A 24,125-nucleotide genomic window follows, 5' to 3' on the forward strand; every position below is an offset into this window, starting at 1 on the left:
GGTCTCCCCCATCTCACATTGCCCATCTAATCTAAACAAAACACTGCTGCTCACATCAACATTTCAATATTATTCTCCTGAAAGACAGACCAAATTATTTTTTTCATTCTCCAAAGATCTCTGCACCACCGGTCCAAACATTGGACCTTCATCGAGTTTATCATGAACTGTGTCCAATTTAGACTAGATTCCCTAGGGCAGAGCACACTGCTGGAGAGCAAATATTAAGAGAAATGCATTTTTTAAAAGTCGTATTAAGTTCAATATCCATACATTTCAAAGTAAATTCTGCAACTTAAAATTTGTCCACCTTTTTCTCCTCCACAGCAGATTTCCTCAAACCTTACCTTTATGTGTTTGTATGGTGGAGGTTTACGTTCATTTTCTTGGGTTTCTTTGGCTTCTCGCTGAAGTTTTATTTCTCGAAATCGAGATTCAGCTTCTTGCAAGGCTAAAAAACAGTTATATCATTAGAACTTGTAGACAGACTATTGTTCCCTGTAGCCCACTATGCTCCTCCCCGTTTTTTTATTTAGTTAATCCCATAGTATCTTCTACCTCTCCTTCTAGACGCTTTAATCCCTTTCTACAGAAACAAATCTAAGTATCTGTATATAAACTCCTCTCTATATGTAAGGATATTATAAGAATTGCTAAAATAAAATAGTAAGAAATAACAACTGCATTAGTTCAGTGACAGCCTGGGAATGCTGTGTAGCAAGGTAAAACCTGAGTACTCTCTTGTTTCCTAAGCGGGGGATGTGGAGATGCTTCAGTAAGAATAGGGTTCTTTGTCTCTTTATGCAGCCACAATGTACAATCCAATTTAAAAGATAAAGATATCCATTCTGGAAGAGGTCCTGCACCCTCCATCCAAAGCAGAAGAAATAGTATGATTTTAAATCCAAAGTGGAATATAGGTTAGAGGTAAACAGCTGAGATCCTCAAGATCCAGTCTGGATTGACTTTGAGCAGTTAGATCCATGAGAATTTTACATGATTAATCAGTGTATGATAGCTGGGACAAGGATTTTATTGTAGTGTTTGTAAAATTCTGGTTTAGCTTTGTGATGCTAGCAGACATGCCATGGCACCAGGCCTCAATCAACACTGACAAATGCATAGCTGGAAACCATCTGGGTAATATTGTCAAAATAGATAGAGTAATAAGAATGTGTTTAGTGTTTAGACTTTATGTTTGAAACTAATATATGCTGCATCCTACACTTATCTGTACCCAATGTTATAGAGCAATAGCAAATGTTTGCATTATAAATCTCTATAATTGTGTAACTCACCAAACAGGAAAGAAGCATTAACTAGTGTAAAGTTCTGGGGCTGCAGACAAGAAGGTCCATTGAAATCAAATGAGCCATTGTGTAACATAAAAGGACGAAGACTATGTCAATTGCCCTCCCCACTCACATGAAGATGAGACAGGCTCAGACGCTTGTATTCTGTTAGTCTGAACTCTGCGTGAGTGGAATAAAAATGCCTGACCAGAAGAAACTTGTGGTGATATACTGCTTGAACTCTGAGGGGCAAGGATTTCTAAGCACAAGCAAGGAGTCCCCAACTGTTTAGCTTGCGTTAGCCCTAAAGGACATATAAAGCATGTATATTATAGCAGCTGCTATCAACTTTTGGAACCTGAGACTGTATTTCATTTGTGTGTGTATATCTTTACCTGTCATGAGCCACTCCAGATGGTGTGACAAGCTTACGCTGGCATTTAAATGACACAATTTACTTTGTACCCAAGACTGTATCTTCTCCACCCAACCAGTTTGAACTGTTTTTCACAGAATGCATTCTTGTCCCTTCAAAAGCTAACATACATGGGTATTTACACAGATGACTAATATGCAAAGACTGCTGAAACAATTTTATTTACAGTGCAAGTGAAGAAAAATGGAGTTTAATTACCTGTAATGGGAGGTTGAGATGTAATGGTTTCCCCATCTGTACTCCACTGTGGGTACACATACTCCATGTGACTGAGTCCATACATTTTCACTAAGCCGCGTTCGTTGGTCCACATGCAAGTAGTAGTTCTCTTTGTGCTCCAAACAGAGTATAATTAGATAATGCAGACTGACACATCTCCACTTCCTTTTCTTACTGCAAATCTGGCTATCGCATGGGTACTGGAATACAGATAGGGACCACACATCTCGAAGAACCTCCAGTTACAGGTAAATAACCTCCACTGATATCACAATAGGAGGATGAAAAGTGCTGATTGCTGCCAGATTGACCTGTAGAGAACTGATAAAGAGACCTGATGTCTTAAGGGTCAATCATTAATTGGGATAGCAGAGAACTCTGGAAACAACTGATGTTGTCGTGATCAAGAGGAGAAATGCTTCCCATTTGGCTGAATAACATTTCCCGGCAGACTCCTTCCTGATCTGATTGACGATGGATTGAACTACTACTGAACATGAATGCTGTACATCTGATGTCCATCCGAATACCATGCCTTGAGCTGAAGATCTCGTTAAGAAAGGAATCGTCAATCTCCCATTCGAGGTCTGTTGAAAAATGTCTTCTGAGACTGAGGGAATTCTGCGCACCTTATTGGTATGCTGGTGAGAGAGTTATGTAATATCTGACAAACTAATTCCAGAGGTCAACTGTCTATACACAGAAGACAGTTATGTTGTCCAACATCATCTGGCTATGACGAGATCAGATGAGTGGGAGGAATGCATTGTAGGCCCAGTGGACCACCCTTATTTCCAGCAAATTGAACCTGTTGCGGAGGAAAGGGGAGGGTCTGGCCCATCCTACTCTCCATGTTGCCACCGCAACCCTCACCAGGAAAAGCGGCATTTAGTGCCCTTGTCTAATGGAGTAGTTCTGGAGTACTGCATCCTGGACCTTTCTGTAGCCACCTGCTCCACTAAGGAGCAGGGCACCAGATGAATGAATAAAAACTCTGCCCCCACTAGATGGCACAAAATATTGTTTCCAGGCTCTCTTCAGGGTATGGGACAAGAGGCAGGGGTGTGCCATACTGATCTGGTGGGTTCCAAAATGGCTTGGATAACTGGAAGAGCCAACCTCAAAGGGCCAGATTATATCCAGTAGGGCCTATTGTGTGTCCTGGACCTCTGCAACAACTCCTGGTACTGCTTGTGGTCATTGGGTGGAGAGGGAGATGATGATGCGATCACCTCATCCAGAGAGGAGGACAACATAACCATCAGAACTGTTGGGTCCAGCTCAACTACCTCGTCTGCAAATTCTGATGGAGCCAGCTGGCATCAGTTGGGAAAGGAGGGTCGGTGTGCTTCCTGCACAGATCAAGGGTGCCTGCTGTATGGATCCCACAAGCTTCAGTAAGACCAGAAAGCTCAACCAGAGGGGGAGGCCTCAAGGCATTGGGTACCAGCAGTCCCCTGTGTAGCCATATTTGGAATGAAGCAGATAGTTCCAATACCATCCTTGGCCTCCGACTAGGCTTGTTTCTCTTGGGGGAGAAACCCCATCAGGAGTATCAGATTTTTCTTGACGAAATGATAGAATAGGAGCCTATCAATGATGCCGATGGTACCAGTGGGAGGATGTTCTAGGTGGTGGTCGCAGGAAGGCAGGATACTCTTCCCCTCAAGGTGTTTTTCCCAGGTGTAGGGATATCTCTAAGAAGAGCTGGGCCCAATACTAGGGGAGACTGTGTGCCAGACAAGGTGAATATCTCCTCCAGCAAGGTAAAGGCTTCGGTCCCTCCCTGCTGTTTGGGGGCTCCTAAGAAAGGTACCAGAGGATCAGATCATAAGAAGGTCTAATGTTAGGGGAAACCTCATGGAGAACATCAGAGCCACTGGATGGGGTCCCAGCATCGAACCCAACTTCCAGATGGAATCATTAGGTACCGCTCATTAGGTTACGGGGTGGAGTTGGAGCTAGTATCGTTGGATCCTTCTTCCTTCACACCTTTCTTTCTTGGCCAGAAGGCTTATATGGAACTAATTCTTTAGAACCCATTCACGAGAACTTGCCTGACTTTGACCAACAGGGGGAGGATCCTTTCTATTAGAGGCAGATATGTACCTGCCTATGTTCACATCCCCTACTCAGCTGTGAGAGTTTCTTAGGCTTCATAATTTTTGCCTTGACACCAGAGCTTGTGTCCGGAGGGCACTGCTTATTGTCTGAGGCTGTTGTACGGGGGGGGTCTCCTTGGCCTGAATCTAAATGGGGTTTCATGGCCTACTCCTTGTGGTACTTTTGCAGATGGAGTTCTCATCCATCATGAGTTTAGGGAAGGAAGGAGCAGCAGATGCTGCACTTGGTGGCGATATAGGCCTACCCAAGGCAATAAAGGCAGCGTTGAAGAAGATGGAACAGGAGCAGGGGAAACAATTCTTGAACCCCAGAACTCTTGGCATAGTCCCTTTTTACAGGGAGAACAAACTACGCTAACTACGAAAACACTAAAAAACTAAACTATTAAAAGCTATTTACAAATTGCATTCATAGGTTCACAGTATAGGAAGATCAAAGCGAACATGGAGGATTCCAACTCAGGCCATGTGGCAATAAGAAAAGGAACTGGAGAGGCATTCGTCTGCACTGCCCTTGATTTTGAGCACTAGGAGAACAACTGTGCATGTGGAGACTAATGAACATTACTTGCTAAAAACATCCAGACTCAGGAGCATGTGTACCCACGTGCGCAATACATGTAGGAACCATCACTTGAAGAACGATCAGATTCACAGATTAACTGCCAATGTAAAATGGCCTTGCATGAGTGAAGTAAGTAGTGTTTATTCTAACTTCATAATTATCAGCTTTAAACCTCTGCTGTATTTCAATGTTGCAGCATTCTGCTATACACCCATCCTTGTAAAATACAATGTAAAGCAAAAACAGGTACCATGGTTAAAACTCTCTTTATTCAGAGGGTGTCAATATATTTAAAGGATTATCCCAAAGTTTTGTGGATGGTCATTTATGCTTAATGCTTGCCTGTCAGAAAAGCAAAATTGTCAATGCACTGCTTAGGTTATACTCTGCTAGAAGTCTCAGAAACAAAGCTTTTAATTCAGAGTAATAATAGTAACTGAAGTGTTCTGAACAATTCTCCTGTTGTATATTTTGACATGCGATACTACATAAGCAGACCTGGGCTCAGTATCCTGTCTAAAGAAAGCAAAGTATACATTCCACAAGATTAATTTTTGTTTGATTAAAGCTCTATACCAGTTTTGAAGACTTTCCCAATTCCTTTAATTCCTTGGTATCTACTTCCTCTGTCTCCTTCCATATATGGAAACACACGAGCTTGATGTGTCCAATAATAATCCTTAGAACCAAAGAAAAAAACTGGAAATTCTCCAATTTCATGCTTCATTTTCTGGATATTTGGGGGAACATTTTTTGGATGGCAAACTTCTGCAGGCCACCATCTATCACAGAAGTACAAATAAAAAAAAGGGACAGCATTTTAGTCAAGCCTTCCTCCAAAAGACAATTTAGCAACAGTAGCTTAATAGTAAACAATTATTATTACTTAATGTACTGTGAAGAGGGTGTCACGTAGAACAAGATTTAAGGGAGCAAGTCACTAGACAACAAAACACAATAGAGCAGTTTTAAACCTAACCAAAAAAAAAGTGGCCCTGCTCTGAGTGCAATGGCATTTTAAACACTGCATCCAATGAATTTTCAAGGTATCAATGGGCAGAACCTTATTGATTTTGATGAAAGTCAAAAACCAGTCAGGGGGAACTGGGGGACACATAGCTGCTCACATCTTGAGTAACAAAACCAACAGCTTTAACCAGGTCTTTAATTGTCTATAGATCAAAGAACTGGTTGATGATTCCATTAATACCTTCCAGCAGAACACACTGCCCCTCAAACTCAGCTCTGCTCATTGTTCCAATGGAGTTTAAAACGCTGACACCCTGAAAGACTTCTCTCCCAAACTGAAAAAATTAAAATCTAGCCAGCCACAGATTATACAATCTTAATAATACATATTTACATACGTCTCAAATAGAGGGGGACATGAAAGCAACACACCAAGAGGAGGTTACTAACCTGTAACTGGAGGTTCTTTGAGATGTGTGGTCCCTATCTATATTCCACTGACGATTACACGCATGTGCCCTACATCGAGCCGGAGATTTTGAAAATAGTAGGGTCCCTTGGTCCGCATATGCATCCTTGCTCTGCCTCACGGTTTCGACAGAGGCAATAAAGGGTGAGGCGGACCGACTGCACCCTCAGTTCTTTCACTGCAAATCGCGCAGCAGAGGGTAAGGAGTGAAAGATTGGAATGCAGATAGGGACCACACATCTTGAAGAACCTCCAGTTACGGGTAAGTAACTTCTTCGAGTGATTGCCCCTATTGTATTCCACTGAGGGTGATTGTGATGGATGCCTCATTCAGCGTGGTTGTTCTCCGTTCCATGGTTCTGTCATTTTCATCACACCTTTGTCCTAATTAATACTGCTTGGCAGAGTCTTGCACCAGGGCATAATGGGAAGACAAGGTATGTACCAAACTCCACGTGGCCTCCCTACATATGTCCGTGAGTGGCATATCGTGAAGTGCGGCTATAGCTGATGCTTGCACTCTCGTGGAGTGGGTTCATACCCCAAGGGCTGGAGACAGTCCTGATAATCAATACAGGGTGATGCACCCCAAAACCCACTTAGAAATCCTCTGAGTGGAGCTGGCCTGCACCTTAATCCTTTCCGCTGTAGCAATAAATAGTCTTGACTTCGTCCTCTGCAGGTTAAAGGCCACAGACCTACAGACATCAAGGGGGTGAAGGCACCATTCCTCCACTGAGGTGTGCGGCTTCAGAAAGAAGGCAGGTAAGCATATGGGTTGGTTGAAGTGAAAGTGAGAAACAACTTTCGAAAGAAACTTGGGATGCAAGCACAGGAAAATGTTATCTTTTTGGAACGTGTGTGAGTGGGGAAGGGGAGTGCGGGGGGGGGGGAGGGGGGGAGAGGAGACGACACGACACCGCCATCACGGACCCCAGTTCGCCCACCCTTCTCACAGAGGTAATAGCTACCAGGAAGGTGACTTTCATGAAGAGAACAGAAGCATGAGGCCTGAGATTCGAAGAGAGATTTCATCAATGCTGTCAAGTATCAGAGGGGTAGCCGTGTTAGTCTGGATCTGTAGAAAGCGACAAAGAGTCCTGTGGCACCTTATAGACTAACAGATGTATTGGAACATAAGCTTTCGTGGGCGAATACCCACTTCGTCACACGTATTCACACACGAAAGCTTATGCTCCAATACGTCTGTTAGTCTATAAGGTGCCACAGGACTCTTCGTCGCTTTCATCAATGCTGAGGACATGGTTGAGGTCCCACTGGGGAGTGATAGGGAGAATAGGAGGATACATTCGGATGAGGCCATTCCAGAACCTTGCAGTCAAGGGGTGAGTGAAAACAGAGTGCCCTTCCACAGGGGGGTGTAAAGCACTTATGGCCACTATGTATACCTTAATGGTGTTGAGAGTGAGTCCAGACTCCTTCAGGGACAGGAGATAGGAGAGGAATGTCCGTGGCCTCAGAGGCAAGGCCCTTCTGCTGGGCCCAGGAGGCAAAACATTTCCACTTGGCTTGGTAGGACAGCCTCGTGGACCCTTTCCTGCTACTCGAAAGGAAAGTAAGAAAGGATACAGCCGTGAGTAGGAGAATGGACATAAGGAGGAAGGGTAATGTAGATATCAGCCTAATAGGTGATACTGGTGGTAGAATGTCTGTGCCTAATCGGGTAAAGAATGTGAGAGAAACCAAACAGCAAAAATTAAGATGTTTGTACACTAATGCGAGGAGCATAGGTAACAAAATGGAGGAACTAGAGCTATTGGTGCAGGAAGTGAAACCAGATATTATAGGGATAACAGAAACATGGTAGAATAGTAGTCATGACTAGAGTACAGGTATTGAAGGGTATGTGCTGTTTAGGAAAGATAGAAATAAAGGTAAAGGTGGTGGAGTAGCATTGTATATCAATGATGAGGTAGACTGTAAAGAAATAAGAAGGGATGGAATGGATAAGACAGAGTCTGTCTGGGCAAAAATTACATTGGGGAAGAAAGCTACTAGAGCCTCCCCTGGGATAGTGCTTGGGGTGTGCTATAGTCCGCCAGGATCCGATTTGGATATGGATAGAGACCTCTTTAATGTTTTTAATGAAGTAAATACTAATGAGAATTGTGTGATCATGGGACACAAACTTCCCAGATATAGACTGAAGGACAAGTGCTACTAGTAATAACAGGGCTCAGATTTTCTGAACCAATAAGAGGGGATGCCATTTTAGATTTGGTTTTGGTGAGTAGTGAGGACTTCATAGAAGAAATGATTATAGGGGACAACCTTGGTTCGAGTGATCATGAGCTAATTCAGTTCAAACTAAATGGAAGGATAAACAAAAATAGATCTGTGACTAGGGTTTTTGATTTCAAAAGGGCTAACTTTAAAAAATTAAGGAAATTAGTTAGGGAAGTGGATTGGACTGAAGAACTTGTGGATCTAAAGGCGGAGGAGGCCTGGATTTACTTCAAGTCAAGGTTGCAGAAACTATCAGAAGCCTGCATCCGAAGAAAGGGGAAAAACTCATAGGCAGGAGTTGTAGACCAAGATGGATGAGCAACCATCTCAAAGAGGTGATTAAGAAAAGGCAGAAAGCCTACAAGGAGTGGAAGATGGGAGGGATCAGCAAGGAAAGCTACCTTATTGAGGTCAGAACATGCAGGGATAAAGTGAGAAAGACCAAAAGCCATGTAGAGTTGGACCTTGCAAAGGGAATTAAAACCAATAGTAAAAGGTTCTATAGCCATATAAATAAGAAGAAAACAAAGAAAGAAGAAGTGGGGCCGCTAAACACTGAGGATGGAGTGGAGGTTAAGGATAATTTAGGCATGGCCCAGTATCTAAACAAATACTTTGCCGCAGTCTTTAATGAGGAGCTTAGGGATAAGGGTAGGATGACAAATGGGAATGAGGATATGGAGGTAGATATTACCACATCCGAGGTAGAAGCCAAACTCGAACAGCTTAATGGGACTAAATCGGGGGGCCCAGATAATCTTCATCCAAGAATATTAAACGAACTGGCACATGAAATTGCAAGCCCATTAGCAAGAATTTTTACTGAATCTGTAAACTCAGAGATTGTACCGTATAACTGGAGAATTGCTAACATAGTTCCTATTTTTAAGAAAGGGAAAAAAAGTGATTCGGGTAACTACAGGCCTGTTAGTTTGACCTCTGTAGTATGCAAGGTCTTGGGAAAATTTTTGAAGGAGAAAGTAGTTAAGGACATTGAGGTCAATGGTAATTGGGACAAAATATAACATGGTTTTACAAAAGGTAGATCGTGCCAAACCAATCTGATCTCCTTCTTTGAGAAGGTAACAGATTTTTTAGACAAAGGAAATGCAGTGGATCTAATTTACCTTGATTTCAGTAAGGCATTTGATACGGTTCCACATGGGGAATTATTAGCTAAATTGGAAAAGATGGGGATCAATATGAAAACTGAAAGGTGGATAAGGAACTGGTTAAAGGGGAGATTACAACGGGTCATACTGAAAGGTGAACTGTCAGGCTGGAAAAAGGTTACTAGTGGAGTTCCTCAGGAATCGGTTTTGGGACCAATCTTATTTAATCTTTTTATTACTGACCTTGGCACAAAAAATGGGAATGTGCTAATTGCGGATGAGACAAAGCTGAGAGGTATTGCCAATACAGAGAGGGACCGGGATATCCTACAGGAAGAACTGGATGACCTTGTAAACTGGAGTAATAGTAATAGGATGAAATTTAATAGTGAAAAGTGCAAGGTCATGCATTTAGGGATTAACAAGATTTTTTGTTATAAACTGGGGACGCATCACTTGGAAGTAACAGAGGAGGAGAAGGACCTCGGAGTATTGGTTGATCACAGGATGATTATGAGCCGCCAATGTGATATGGCTGTGAAAAAAGCTAATGCGGTCTTGGGATGCATCAGAGATTTCCAGTAGAGATAAGGAGATGTTAGTAACGTTATACAAGGCACTGGTGAGACCTCATCTGGAATATTGTGTGCAGCTCTGGTCTCCCATGTTTAAGAAGGATGGATTCAAACTGGAACAGGTACAGAGAAGGGCTACTAGGATGATTCAAGGAATGGAAAACCTGTCTTATGAAAGGAGAATCAAAAAGAGCTTGGCTTGTTTGGTCTAACCAAAAGAAGGCTGAGGGGAGATATGATTGCTCTCTATAAATATATCAGAGAGCTAAATACCAGGGAGGGAGATAAATTATTAAAGCTCAGTACCAATGTGGACACAAGAACAAATGGATATAAACTGACCATAAGGAAGTTTAGACTTGAAATTAGACGAAGATTTCTAACCATCAGAGGAGTGAAGTTCTGGAATAGCCTTCCAAGGGGAACAGTGGAGGCAAAAGACATATCTGGCTTCAAGACTAAGCTTGATACGTTTATGGAAGGGATGGTATGATGGGATAGCCTAATTTTGGCAATTAATTGACTATTAGCGGTAAATATGCCCAATGGCCTGTGATGGGACACTAGATAGGGTCGGATCTGAGTTACTACAGAGAATTCTTTCCTGGGTGTCCGGCTGGTGAGTCTTGCCCACATGCTCAGGGTTTAGCTGATCGCCATATTTGGGGTCGGGAAGGAATTTTCCTCCAGGGCAGATTGGCAGAGGCCCTGGGGGTTTTTCGCCTTCCTCTGCAGCACGAGGCACGGGTCACTTGCTGGAGGATTCTCTGCACCTTGAAGTCTTTAAACCACAAGTTGAGGACTTCAATAGCTCAGACATAGGTCAGGGGTTTGTTACAGGAGTGGGTGGGTGAGATTCTGTGGCCTGTGTTGTGGAGGTCAGACTAGAAGATCATAATGGTCCCTTCTGACCTTAAAGTCTATGAGTCTGTGAGTCTTGTACTGCCAACGAACACTCTCATTGTAGCGAAGATGCCCATCCAAAACCCAGGCTCTCAGGTGAAGCATCTGCAGATCGGGATGTTTGATCCTGCCATTGTGTTGTGTGAGCAGTTCAGGGAACGTCAGTAGTGGAAATGGAGAATGCTTCAAAATACAGAGAAGAGGAGGAAACCAAAACTGGTGAGGCCAGAATGGGGCAATCAGGATGACCATGGCTCTCTCCCACTGAAGCTTGTGGAGGACCTGGGGAAGGAAGGATGGGGTGGGAGAAGGCATAACTTATCTGGTCGGACCAGCAGATGACATGAGCATCACCTTGGCAATAGGCTCCAATCCCATCCTTGGAACAGTCCTGGAAGCATTTGGTGTTAGCATGGGAGGTGAAAAGATCCCTGTTCGGAGTCCCCAAATGGTCAAAAACGCCCACGACCACAGAGTCGTACAGCTCCCATTCATGGTCATTCTCTTGCCGACCAGTTTGCCTTCTTCTAAAATAGCCTGGAAGAGGGTATGATCCTGCTGGAGAAGCTTGTCCACAAGGTCTGCTAACTGGCCATAATTCAAAAAGTCATATATTGCCAGTAATGCCAGGTAATTAGAGATGAGAAACTGAAGGCTGGCTGAAGAAAAGACCTTATGACCTAGGAGGTCATATCTCTTATCCGCCTTATATGTCAGAGTGGAACGTGGGAGCTGTTGCCTAGCCCATTCAGTAGCAGCCTGTATAACCAGGGAATTGGGTGAAGGGTGAGAAAACAGAAACTCAGATCCTTTTTAGAGGAACATAGTATCTTTTTTCTGCCCCCTTCGAGGTGTGTGCGCGCAAGTGGCCAGGGCATCCCAGACAGTACATGCCTGCTGAAGAATGGCATTGTTGATTGGTAGCACCGCCCTAGCTGGTAACGATGCATGAAGAATGTCAAGTAATTGATGTTGGCTGTCCTGCACCTCCTCCAGTGGAATGTGGAAGGCATCGGCCACCCTCTATATCAATTCCTGGAACTGGCGGTAGTTGGCTGGGACAGGGAGGAAGGAATTGACACTCCTGCATCTGAAGACGATGGGAACCTCTCCAGATCCAGCGGCACCAGATTCAGGCTAGCCGGTGCATCCTCCCAACCCTGGTTCTGAACATCTACTAGACAAAGGCAGGAGTGGCGAGATAGGGGACTCCTCTCAGATGGATCAGGAAGGTTCTGAAGGGGGCTATTGGGGCCAAGGCCCCCAGTACAGCCAACCAGACAGATCCGGCAGTTGCTGCAGTGGACAACACAGACTGGGGTACCAGTGGCTTCTGTGCTGAGGAAAGGGAGGATATTGCCACTGAGTCAGTGAAACATTCGGGTATTTATGCCAGCAGTACAGGAGAAGCGGACCTTGTGTTCCATCTGAGTCCTCCAATGCTGAGAAGTCAAAGCCTTGTTTGAACTGTGGTACTGTCAGAATCAAGTCAGTCACAGGGGTGCGCTCAGGAACATGATCCAAATGCAGGAAGTCCAATGCTCTTATGAAGCAAATGCACCGAGAGACGTGGCGATCTTACCTCATCCAGGGCGCAAACAGTTCATGAACGGAGAACTGCCTCGGAACCGATGATTCCTGTGACTTTGGTGGTACCGATCCAGAAGGTGCACATGGCTCAGTAACTGGGACCAGCGGGTCCAGTGTTCTGTGTGTGACTTCTTGCCATGCTTGTGAGCCTGGGAACGCACCGCTCTTCCAAGACTGAACTTGTAGAGGATGAAATGTCCTTCTTGGGCCTTAAGGAAGATTTACTGCCATGCTTATGACATGCTTCCTTGCCTCATGGCTAGGCCCTGGCATGGGGTCCTTAGCACTGGTACTGGCAGAACCAGACTGGGACTCCGCAGTAGGAGGCGTGCTGCTCGACTGCTCAAGCCGATGTACCGGGTGGGGGTGGGGGGGAAGGGGTTCCCTGGCCTGGATCCAACCATGGCTTTGTGGCGATCTCTACGAGTTGCTTCTTGAGGCGGAGAGCCTGGCCTTCCTAGGTATGGGCTGGGAAGCAGAGACAGATATTGCACCTTGATGCAACGTGGACTTCCCCCAAGCAGTAAAGGCAGCATTGGTGCTTGTCACTGATCAAAAATGAGCGAGGGCAGGAAGCGCAGATCTTGAACCCAGGCATCTTCAGCATAATCCAGTACCCAAGCGTGGGTGCTGGGGGACGAAGGGGGTCAGTAAAACAGTATCCCAAAGTCCTTAAAATCCTAAAAACTACTGCTAACACTAAAACTACTACAAAAATAACAGAATGCTGAACTATATACAAGCATAAAACAGTTTTTTTCCTGTATTGAGGAAAGTGCGTCACAAGAGATCAGAGAACAGAAGATGCTCTGAATTGGACCATGTGGTGGCAAGAAGGAACTGACGGCCTGGTCAGTCCGCCTTGCCCTTTATAGCCTCAGTCAAAACCATGAGGTAGAGCAAGGGCCCATGTGCGGACCAAGGGATAATGCTATTTTCAAAAGCTCCGGGTGCATGCGCATAACCCTTAGTGGGACAATAGGGAACATCACTCAAATGAGACTGGGATACAAGGAACTACTGATGTGTGCCATGAGCCTGGCCTACAGAAGCAGTGGGTGACACTCTAGTCTAGACACAGGTAGGCTAAGATAGGAGCAGTTACAAGGGAAATGGGGGACACACACAGCTCCTAGCATGGGGAAAATGGGTCACAACAGTATGGGGGAAAAGGGCATGGAATAAACAGCTCCTTGCGGGGGATTGAGGGGCACACAGAGCTCCTAGTTGCTGGGAGTCCCTGAAATGGAAGAGGATGAGCGGGTGGCATACAGAACAATTGTGGGGGGGAAAGGAGTCATGCAAGGAGCCCTTGGTTCATGCACTGAACTTGGCCTCCAGAAGCACCAAAGCATGCAACCCCTTAGTTTAACAGATTTCCACACACAAAACTTGTTTTCAAGTTACTTTCAGCAAAAGTAATTTTATATTATATTATATTTATATTAAATGAAAAAATGTAAGTCCAGTCATCAGACCTGTAATTTCCAAGTTTGACCCAAATGATATCCTGGAAACGGAGTTTCTTTCCAGCCCTACAGTCATTGCAGTACCAGCTACCATCTGGCATTTCAATATTTAAACAGTCTGGGTGAAATGCTGCAGGACATGACTCACAGCACAAAAGGCTTCCTCCTGTACAAAATAAAAGATTGAAAGTTTAAGTTTCAAGGTGGAAAAAAGTTTAGCATTTCAGTCTGATTTAAATCACAGTAGCATGTAACTAGACACTACATTTTTTAAAAAATTGGTTGGAACATACTGATCTGCAACAAATGGATATCACTCATTCATATGAAAAAGCCACAGAAAACCTCATTAATTTGGGTGAATAGAAGACTCAGATTACTAAATTATACAAACTAGCAATATGCCATGTTGTTGTAGTCCTATTTAGCTGTGACACACTGAGAATCTTCCAGACCTGAAGAAGAGTTCTGTGTAAGTTAAAAAGCTGGTCTCTCACAGCAACAGAAGTTGGGCCAATAAAAAATATTACCTCACCCACCTTGTCTCACAAATTAGCACATGAACTAACAATAAAATAAAAGCTAGGATAATGCATCACAAATTGTAATTTATTTATTTTAACAGTTGCAGTTTAATTTATGACAATGCTTAACAGTAAGTAAAATTTTAATAAAAATGAGCATCTAAAGAAGTTTTCCAATAAAATTGTATCGAGGAGAGGGGTGATCTCACTATTTTGCATGTGTCACATTTGGTACCCCAAAGCAACACCCTGGCACCTCCATATTTATATCACTATATTATATATATAGTGATATAATTATGATGTGTTTGTACAAAGCATGCTTTGTGAGGTATCATTTTAAAAGTCTTTATCTGTTGAACATTAATATCCCGTTGGATTGTATGTGCTATCATTGTATGTGAAGTTATGAAGTCTTGCTATATGTGTGTGTTACTGAAATATGTTGGGAAACACCCACAACCAGCCTTTCAGGTACAACAATGGAGAAGCCAGGCAGCGTTGATGGCCCAGTAAGGGGAATACACGAGCACAAGGACTACCCCAGGAACTATATACAATGGAGACCTCTCAGAGAGAGCACAAAGACAATGGAGACTGCTTGACTCACCTCATAGCAAAAGATCTTTCCAGCAAGCTGGAGGATCCTATAAAGGAGGGGAAGTGACATCATCATTTCTCCTCTCTCCCCCCACAACTCAGCACCTGGAAACACATCTGGAGGACAAAGACTGAACTGGGGAGGTGGTCCCAGGCTGGAAAGGAGAATCCCAGCTTGTGTATTAAGGAACTATACCATCAGGGTGAGAAACTGCTTAATTCATATCCTGTTTAGTTTATAGAACTCAGATTGCGATTTTACTTTGATTTCTTAGGTGACCAACTTTGATCTGTATGATTACTTTATAATCACTTAAAATCTTTCTGTAGTTAATAAATCTGTTTTATATTTTACCTAAAACAGTGAGTTTTGCTTGAAGTGCTTGGGAAATCTACTCAGGAACAAGAGCTGGTGCATGTCCTCTTCACATTGAGGGAGGGGTGGACTGGGTAATAAATTTACACTGGTCAGGCTTCTGACCAGGGCAAGATGGTACAGCTCTGGGGTCATAGGGCTGGGGAGCTGTGGAGAATTGGCTGGAGCCTCTCTATTGTTGATTCATGAGTGGCTAGCAAATGTATTCATGTAATGCAGCTGGGTATGTCCCTGCCTTTGGATGTCTGTGTTAAGTGCAGTACCTGGAGAGGTTTGCAGCTTGTCACAGCATCACAGTGTGAGAGGAAGCCCAGGTTGCTGAGACAAAGGGCTCAGCGGTACCCCATTTCCAGGTTGCACCCTGTCACAGTGTGCATGAATTTTCAAGTGGGTAGTTAAGCAAACTGTGGCTTAACAAGCTTCCACAGTGTTTATTTAATTTGTCATCAGGTCTGGTAGTTTGCTTCCTCCATGTTCTAATCAGCACTGTGTACAGTGGCTGCACTCATTAAGCTTCTCTGCATAACAATTAAATCAAAGGGTAGTTGGACAAAGTGCAAGAAAAAAAACCCAAAAAACTTAATGACATCTGCAGTTAACAAGATACTCCAATACCTTCAACAACACTTTGAAGAAATCTGAAGTTACACCATGTGTCTGGTGTTTTTCTTTAAATATCTTAATAAAATACATTGAAAATTAATATTTAGATGTTGATTAGTTTATACTTTTAGTAAAGCAATAAAATAAAGATTTGTACATCGATTTACCTTTTGAGCACACAAAGCACCAGCTCACATTGATGTGCGCATGATGACTTTTTCCTTTCATGGCAGTGAAATGATTGGTACAAACAATGCTGTTGGAAGTGATCACTGCACAGCCTGCAGCAATGCAAACATCTCCAGCATGGTAAGCGACAGGACAGCGAATACACCGCATCATTTTGCCTAGCAAAAGCAGAATACTTCTATATTATCTTTCTAAACTAGAGATTTTATTGGTCTGCAGATATAATGCAAAAAATGTTTTTTATTACTGCATAATGTAGCCTATAAACATACATACAAAATGTGAAAAACACCATATCTTTAAAAACCATGCATTTAAAATCAATCAGAATATTGAATTAATGCAGGTTTTCTGCACTGAGTTTTGCTTTTAAGGAAGAAGAGATCCCACACTGAATTAAAGACACTGTAACATTCTAACGTGAAGAGCTTCACACATACACAACAGCATGTGCGTAGTAAGTTGTTAAAAAGAAAAATCTTTAAATACACATTAAAACCAAAGGGTCTCCAAATTAACAGCATTTCATTGCACAATATTATTTATATAAATAGTCCCAATTCTCTCTCACTTGCACTCTCCCATATCTGTCATATCTAATTTCTAGGCTGTTTAGGAAAGATATCTAACTTTCGGTATTTATTTTGTGACATGACTGGCACAACTTGACAAGGAACAAGTAAGAATACTCATGACGACAGATAATTATGCATGTACTTTTACATGTAGTTTCCCAGATAATAAACTCTATTTTGTATATATGTGTGGAGATCTGCAATTGGCACATACTAAAGGGCAAATTCTGCTACTCTTACTCACATAAGTACTCATTCACATGAGTAGTTCAGCTAACATTAACGGGACTATCTATGCAAGTGCTGAAGGAATGGGGCCTGAAACAGTAATAAAAGTGGTATACTGCATAGGTGCCTTATGGCATTTCAGTCCATTTTAAAACTTTGTCCAACCATTTTTCTACTTTAGACATAGCACACACTCCTTGAGTTGTTCTGAATTATCAAGGTGAAAAACAACAACAAAAAAACATTTTTATTAGGGCAGTCAATTAATCGCAGCTAACTCATGCGATTAACTAAAAAAAAAATTAATCACGATTAATCGCAGTTTTAATCGCACTGTTAAACAATAATATACCACCTGAAATGTATTAAATATTTTTAGATATTTTTCTACATTTTCAAATATATTGATTTCAATTACAACACCGAATACAAAGTTGACAGTGCTCACTTTACATTACTATTTTTTATTACAAATATTTGCACTGTAAAAATGGCAAACAAAAGAAATACTATTTTTCAATTCACCTCATGCAAATACTGTAGTGCAATCTCTTTATCGTGAAAGTGCAACTTACAAATGTAGATTTTTTTGGTTACATAACTGCACGCAAAAACAAAATGTAAAACTTTAGAGCCTACAAGTCCACTCACTCATACTTCTTGTTTAGCCAACTGCTAAGACAAACAAGTTTGTTTACATTTAGGGGAGATACTGCTGGACGCTTCTTATTTACAACATCACCTGAAAGTGAGAACATGCATTCGCATGGCACTTAGTACCTTGTAATGCCAGCAACAAGTTATGCTAAACATTTGTATGCCCCTTCATGCTTCGGCCACTATTCCAGAGGACATGCTTCCATGCTAATGATGCTTGTTAAAAAAAATAATGCGTTAATTAAATTTGTGACTGAACTCCTTGGGGGAGAATTGTATGTCTCCTGCTATGTTTTACCCGCATTCTGCCATATATTTATTGTTACAGTAGTCTCGGATGATGACTCAGCACGTTGTTCATTTTAAGAACACTTTCGCTGCAGATTTGACAAAATGCAAAGAAGGTAACAATGTGAGATTTCTAAAGATAGTTACAGCACTCAACCCAAGATTTGAGAATCTGAAGTGCCTTTTAATATCCGAGAGCGATGAGGTGTGGAGCATGCTTTCAAAAGTCTTAAAAGACCAACACTCCGATGCGGAAACTACAGAACCCAAACCACCAAAAAAGAAAATCAACCTTTTGTTGGTGCAATCTGACTTACATAATGAAAATGAACATGCATCGGCCCGCATTGCTTTGGATGGTTATCAAGCAGAACCCATTATCAGCATGGACGCATATCCTCTGGAATGGTGGTTGAAGCATGAAAGGACATATGACTCTTCATTGCATCTAGCATATAAATATTTTGCAATGCCGGCTACAACAGTGCCATGCGAACGCCTGTTCTCGCTTTCAGGTGATATTGTAAACAAGAAGCGGGCAGCATTATCTCCTGAAAATGTAAACAAACTTGTTTGTCTGAGCGATTGGCTAAACAAGAAGTAGGACTGAGTGGACTTGAAGTTCTCTGAAGTTTTACACTGTTTTGTTTTTGAATGCAGTTATTTTTTGTACATAATTCTACATTTGTAAGTTCAACTTTCATGATAAAGAGATTGCACTACAATACTTTTATTAGGTGAATTGAAAAATACTATTTCTTTTGTTTTTTATAGTGCAAATATTTATAATCAAAAATAAATATAGTAAGCACTGTACACATTGTATTCTGTCTTGTAATTGAAATCAATATATTTGAAAATATCCACCCCACTCACTCCATCCCCACCTCTCTCTGTCGCTCTCTCTCCTCCACCTTCACTCACTTTCACCGGGCTGGGGCAAGGGGATTGGAATTTGGGAGGGGATGCAGGCTCTGGGCTGGGACCGAGGGGTTCGCAGTGTGGGAGGGGGCTCCGGGCTGAGCCTGGGGGAGGGTGTTGAGCTGCAGATGGAGGTGAGGGGTGCAAGCTCTGGGAGGGAGTTTGGGTGAAGGAGGGGGCTCCGGGCTGAGGAAGAGTGTTGGGGTGCAGGAGAGGGTATGGTTCTGGGAGGGGAAGATCAGGGCTGGGGCAGGGGTGCAGGAGGGGGTATAGGGTGCTTGCTCTGGGAGGGGGCTCAGGGCTGGGGTTTGGTGCTGGCTCCAGGAGGGGGCAGGGGGTTGGGGTGCGGGCTCCAGCTGGGTGGCACTGACCATGGGTGGCTCCTGGTGGGCGGCACAGCGGGGCTAAGGCAGGCTTCCTGCCTGCCCCGGCCCCATGCTGCTCCCAGAAGGGGCCAACGTGCCCCTGCGCGGGGTGTGTGTGTGTGTGTGTGTGTGTGTGTGTGTGTGTGTGTGTGTGTGTGTGTGTGTGTGTGTGTGTGTGAAGACATGTCTGTGGCTCCGCACGTTGCCCCTCTCTGCAGGCACCGCACACGCAGCTCCCATTGGCCACAGTTCCTCATTCCTGGCCAATGGGAGCTACAGGGGCGGTGCTTACAGGTAGGAGCAGCACACGGAGACCCCTGTCCCCTTCTCCCCTGGGGCTGCAGGGATGTGCTGGCCGCTTCTGGGAGTGGCGTGGGGCCAGAAGGGAGCCCACCTTAGCGACAGCCCCACTATACCACCAGACTTTTAGCGGCTGGAGATCGCGATCGACTGGGAGAGTCTCCAGGATCGACCAGTCGATCACGATCAGCCGGTTGGTGACCTCTGTCTTAAAAGTGCAATTAATCACACAATTAATTTTTTTAATTGTTTGACAGCCCTAATTTTTATTGTTATAGATAAAATAAGTACATGAATAAGAAGTGGCCATATGGAATTTTACTCAACATAGAAAAAAAATTACCTTTGATCAGGGATCCATCATGAAATACATAAATCTGAAGATAATTTTCTTTCAGAAAACTATAAGTGACCTAGGGCTCCAAGTGAAAGTGCCTCTTTAATTAGAACCAGAGTCCTCCTACCACATCACTATAATAAAGTATGTTGAATGGGTTGAATAAGATTTACAGCTCAGTTAGCAGAGGTATCTTTAATTCTTTATGTACAACAATGCTAGTTGGAGCTAAACAATAGCAACTCAGAAAGTTTAAGAAAAAAATCTGAAAAAAAATGAAGGAATACCTTTTGATATTCTTGGATTTGAGGGGTTAGTAACATGACAGCTTACACAGCTGTGGAAAGGACATCGAAAACCTCTGTTCTCAAACACAGTAAGATGAAATTTTCTCACACAAGCCTCATGGTAGAATTTACCACACTGGGATACAATACAGCGCTTCACATCTGCCTTTCTCTCCTTACACACAAAACACGTGTGAACACCTAAAAATAAAAGTAACATCCTATTTTTTACTCGAGTTTCTGTATTTAGACTATATTTCTCTGGTGAGAAAAAGGAACAAAAACAAAACTCTTACTTGATCTAGATCATTGACTCAAATTTATTTATAACTTTGAGAATTAAAAGGCTTCTAATCAACCCATCCCAAAACAAATCAAATAGAACTACAATATAAATCAATTACTGTTTAAATTGTACACAGTTAAACTCTAACTCCTCAATCACTGACTTGCTTACATGTTCTTAATTAAAGAACCTCTTAATACTACAGGAGTACAATAAGGGCAATTCTTTTTAACAATGAAGTCAATAACATCGGGTGTCTGTGATCCTGAAGATGCCAAGATCAGCCTACAATGTGAGACAGTTTATGAAGCTTATTTCTGTGCCACTTGAAAACCAGGTCATGAAAACTTCATTATTATGCGTCACAGTTTTCTTCAACAAGGTTCAGCATGTTTTCTGTTTGAAGATGCAACAGGACTGTAACAGCTTTTAAGTCATGTTTAAGTATTATAAACCAGCAGTAGTTATTACAGGAGAAAAAGCAAGAGAGATTAATAGCAAGAACTACAGTTAGGCTTTTTATAGGATGAAGAAGAGATTGAAAAATCACAGAAAAATGAGAAGGGGGGGGGGGGGCGGGAGAGAAGAACAGGAATTGTTTAACCTACTTCTTTTACCTGACTGTAGGACTTCTTATGCCTTCCACAGGTTTTGAGTCTTCTGGAATTACATATGATGACAAGTATTCTGCAAGTGTTATAATTATGCACTGCACATGCTAAATCAGCTCAGGGTGCACGTGGTTTCAACTAAAAATGCTGGGTACCTGGATTTTCCAGCACTTACATAAAGAGACAAAATTAATGGTAATGTGAGCTCCCATCCTGCCTGGCACCAGGAGAAAAATGGTTCCTTCAGATATACATAATCTCAGCTAACAAGATTTGTTAGGACAAATGATATAAACAGTATGGCTTTTTATTAACAGAAGTGGACAAAACTTGCCTGATGTACATTCACGACAAATGAATTTTCCTGCTGGTCTTCCAGGGAGCCCAAGGCAGCTTACATGAAAAGCTCCAAAGCATAGGCCTTCACACAGCAGGAGATCACCTGGTTTTTCACACAGCTTTTAAATCAGAAAAGTATTGAGCATTAAAAATACGCATATGGGATTAACTGTTTTCTTCGTTATTTCTCTCACCTACTTCTCCTCTCACACTCTTTGTATCTGAAGTGGAGGAAAAGATAATTCTACAACCATCAGATCATATAGTTTCCAAGCAGAAATGTTTTTCCATTCCTACAAATATTTAGGATGTATTTAGTAAATACAAAATATTTACATGTATGCCCTCTAGACAGACACACACACACAGCTAAATAATGTAGATTCAATCTAATAAGTACAAAAAGATTTTAAACGAATTTTCTACTCATGGAAATTGCAGACTAAGTAAGGCTAAAAGCAACCTTATTTTCTCCTTACCAGGAATACTTAACTTAATATGCTAGGCTTTGTGATACTTCCAGGCCTGAATTGTCAGCATTGGCACATGAATAAAAACCAGTTACCTGCCTTTTCGTAACTGTTGTTCTCCGAGATGTGTTGCTCATGTCCATTCCATTTGAGGTGTGTGCATGCCCACATGCACAGTTGTCTGAGATTTCTGCCTTAGTGGTATCCATAGGGCCAGCTGTGGAGCCCCTGAGAGGCGCTCCCACGTGCTGGTATATCAGGTGCTGCCGGCCCTGTGCCCTCTCAGTTCCTTCTAGCCAGCAACTCCGACCGAGGTTGGAGGGTGGGAAATGGAATGGACATGAGCAACACATCTCAAAGAACAACAGTTATGAAAAGGCAGGTAACCGGTTTTTCTTCTAGTGCTTGCTCATGTTGATTCCATTTTCAGTGACTCACAAGCAGTATCCACGGAGGTGGGCTCGGAGTTCACAGCTTAGCGGCTTGCAGTACTGCTCTACCGAAGCCAGCATCGTCCTGGGCCTACTGGGTCAGTGCATAATGGGACGTCAAAGTGTGGACGGATGACCAGGTGGCCACTCTACAGATGTCCTGGAGAGGCACATGGGCCAGAAAGGCTGCCAAAGAGGCCTGTGACCTGCTTGAGAGGGTGGTGACAATCACTGGGGGTGGCACCTTCGCTTGGTCGTAGCAGAAGCGAATGCAGGCAGGGATCTAAGAAGAAATTCTTTGAGTGGATACAGGGCGACCTTTCATTCTGTCGGCCATAGCGACCAATAACTGCGTCGACTTATGGAACGGCTTGGTCCTGCCAATATAGAAGGCAGAGCCTGTCTGACGTCTAGGGCATGTAGCCTGCGCTCCTCCACGGACCTATGTGGCTTCGGAAAGAAGACTGGTAAGTAAATGTCCTGGCTCAAATGAAACTCAGAGACAACCTTGGGAAGAAACGCCAGGTATGGCCTTAGTTGGACCATGTCCAAGACCGTGTAAGGTGGCTCCAAGGTGAACGCCTGAATCTCAGATACCTGGTGGGCCGACGTCACTGCAACCAGGAACGCAACCTTCCAGGAGAGGAGAAGAAGGGAGCAGGAAGCCAGCAGCTCAAAGGGAGGACCCACAAACTGCGACAGCACCAGATTCAAGTTCCACAGAGGGTTGGGGTCCCTGACGTGCTGCCAGAGGTGCTCTAGGCCCTTAAGGATTCTGTCCGTGATATCCTAAGCAAAAACCGACCTGCCCTCGAACGGCAGGTGGAAGGCCAAAATGACCACTAGACGGACCTTGATCAATAAGAGGGACATGCCCTGGAGCTTAAAGTGCAGGATGTAGTCCAGAATAAGTTGCAGCGAAGTCCGCTCAGGATGAACACCTTTGTCTGCAATCCAGCAAGTGAATCGTTTCCACTTGGCCAGGTAGATCGCTCTGGTGGAGGACTTCCTACTTCCCAACAGAACACGTTAAACCTCAGCCAAGCACCGCTGCTCCTTCGCATTTAGCCACGCAGCAACCAAGCCATCAGATGTAACGCTGCCAGGTTGGGTGCAGAAGACTGCCATGGTTCTGGGACAACAGGTCCGACCTGAATGGTAGCTGGAATGGGGTCACCACTGAGAGGTCCAGCAGAGTGCTGAAACAATGGTGGCACGGCCACACCGGCGCTATGAGGATGACCCTCACCCTGTCCTGTTTGATTTTCATGAGGACCCTGGGTAGCAATGGCACCGGAGGAAAGGCATATATCAGAGCCTCCGACCACGGGAGCAGAAAGGTGTCTGACAGGGCTCCTCTGTCCATGCCCCCAATTGAGAAAACGACGTGGCATTTCCTGTTCTGCCTGGATGCAAACAGGTCCGCCCGGAGATTTCCCCACCTGTAGAAGATGGAACCGACCACCTCTGGATTAAGGGACCACTCATGGCGAGACGAGAACGTCCTGCTGAGGCAATCTGCCAAAGCGTTCTTGGACCCTGGAAGGTGAGCAGCCACGAGATGGATGTTGTGATGTAAGCAGAAGTCCCAGAGCCAGAGGGCTTCCTGGCAAAGGGCAGACAACCTGGCTCCACCCTGCCTGTTGATAAAGAAGACCGTAGCCATGTTGTCCATCAGGACCTGAACCACCCTGTCTTGTATATGATGTAGAAAGGCTTGGCAGGCTAGTCAAACCGCTCTGAGTGCCCTGATATCGATTGAGGTTTTC

General features: G+C 43.5%; 1 protein-coding gene across 1 annotated transcript in view; it reads right to left on the bottom strand.

Moving 5' to 3' along the window:
- Window positions 1-24,125, bottom strand: part of NSD2 (nuclear receptor binding SET domain protein 2) — a 153,338-nt gene that overhangs the window by 16,498 nt on the left and 112,715 nt on the right. The window contains exons 12-17 of the mRNA XM_065404982.1: window positions 21,451-21,574; window positions 20,220-20,420; window positions 16,240-16,419; window positions 13,979-14,135; window positions 5,212-5,417; window positions 348-451 (exon numbers count right to left, since the gene is read on the bottom strand). Coding sequence (XP_065261054.1) covers window positions 348-451; window positions 5,212-5,417; window positions 13,979-14,135; window positions 16,240-16,419; window positions 20,220-20,420; window positions 21,451-21,574 — 972 coding nt within the window. The remainder of the gene's footprint in view (window positions 1-347; window positions 452-5,211; window positions 5,418-13,978; window positions 14,136-16,239; window positions 16,420-20,219; window positions 20,421-21,450; window positions 21,575-24,125) is intronic.

The sequence above is a fragment of the Emys orbicularis genome, chromosome 5 (assembly GCF_028017835.1).
Source record: "Emys orbicularis isolate rEmyOrb1 chromosome 5, rEmyOrb1.hap1, whole genome shotgun sequence".
NCBI classification, from domain to species: Eukaryota; Metazoa; Chordata; order Testudines; family Emydidae; genus Emys; species Emys orbicularis.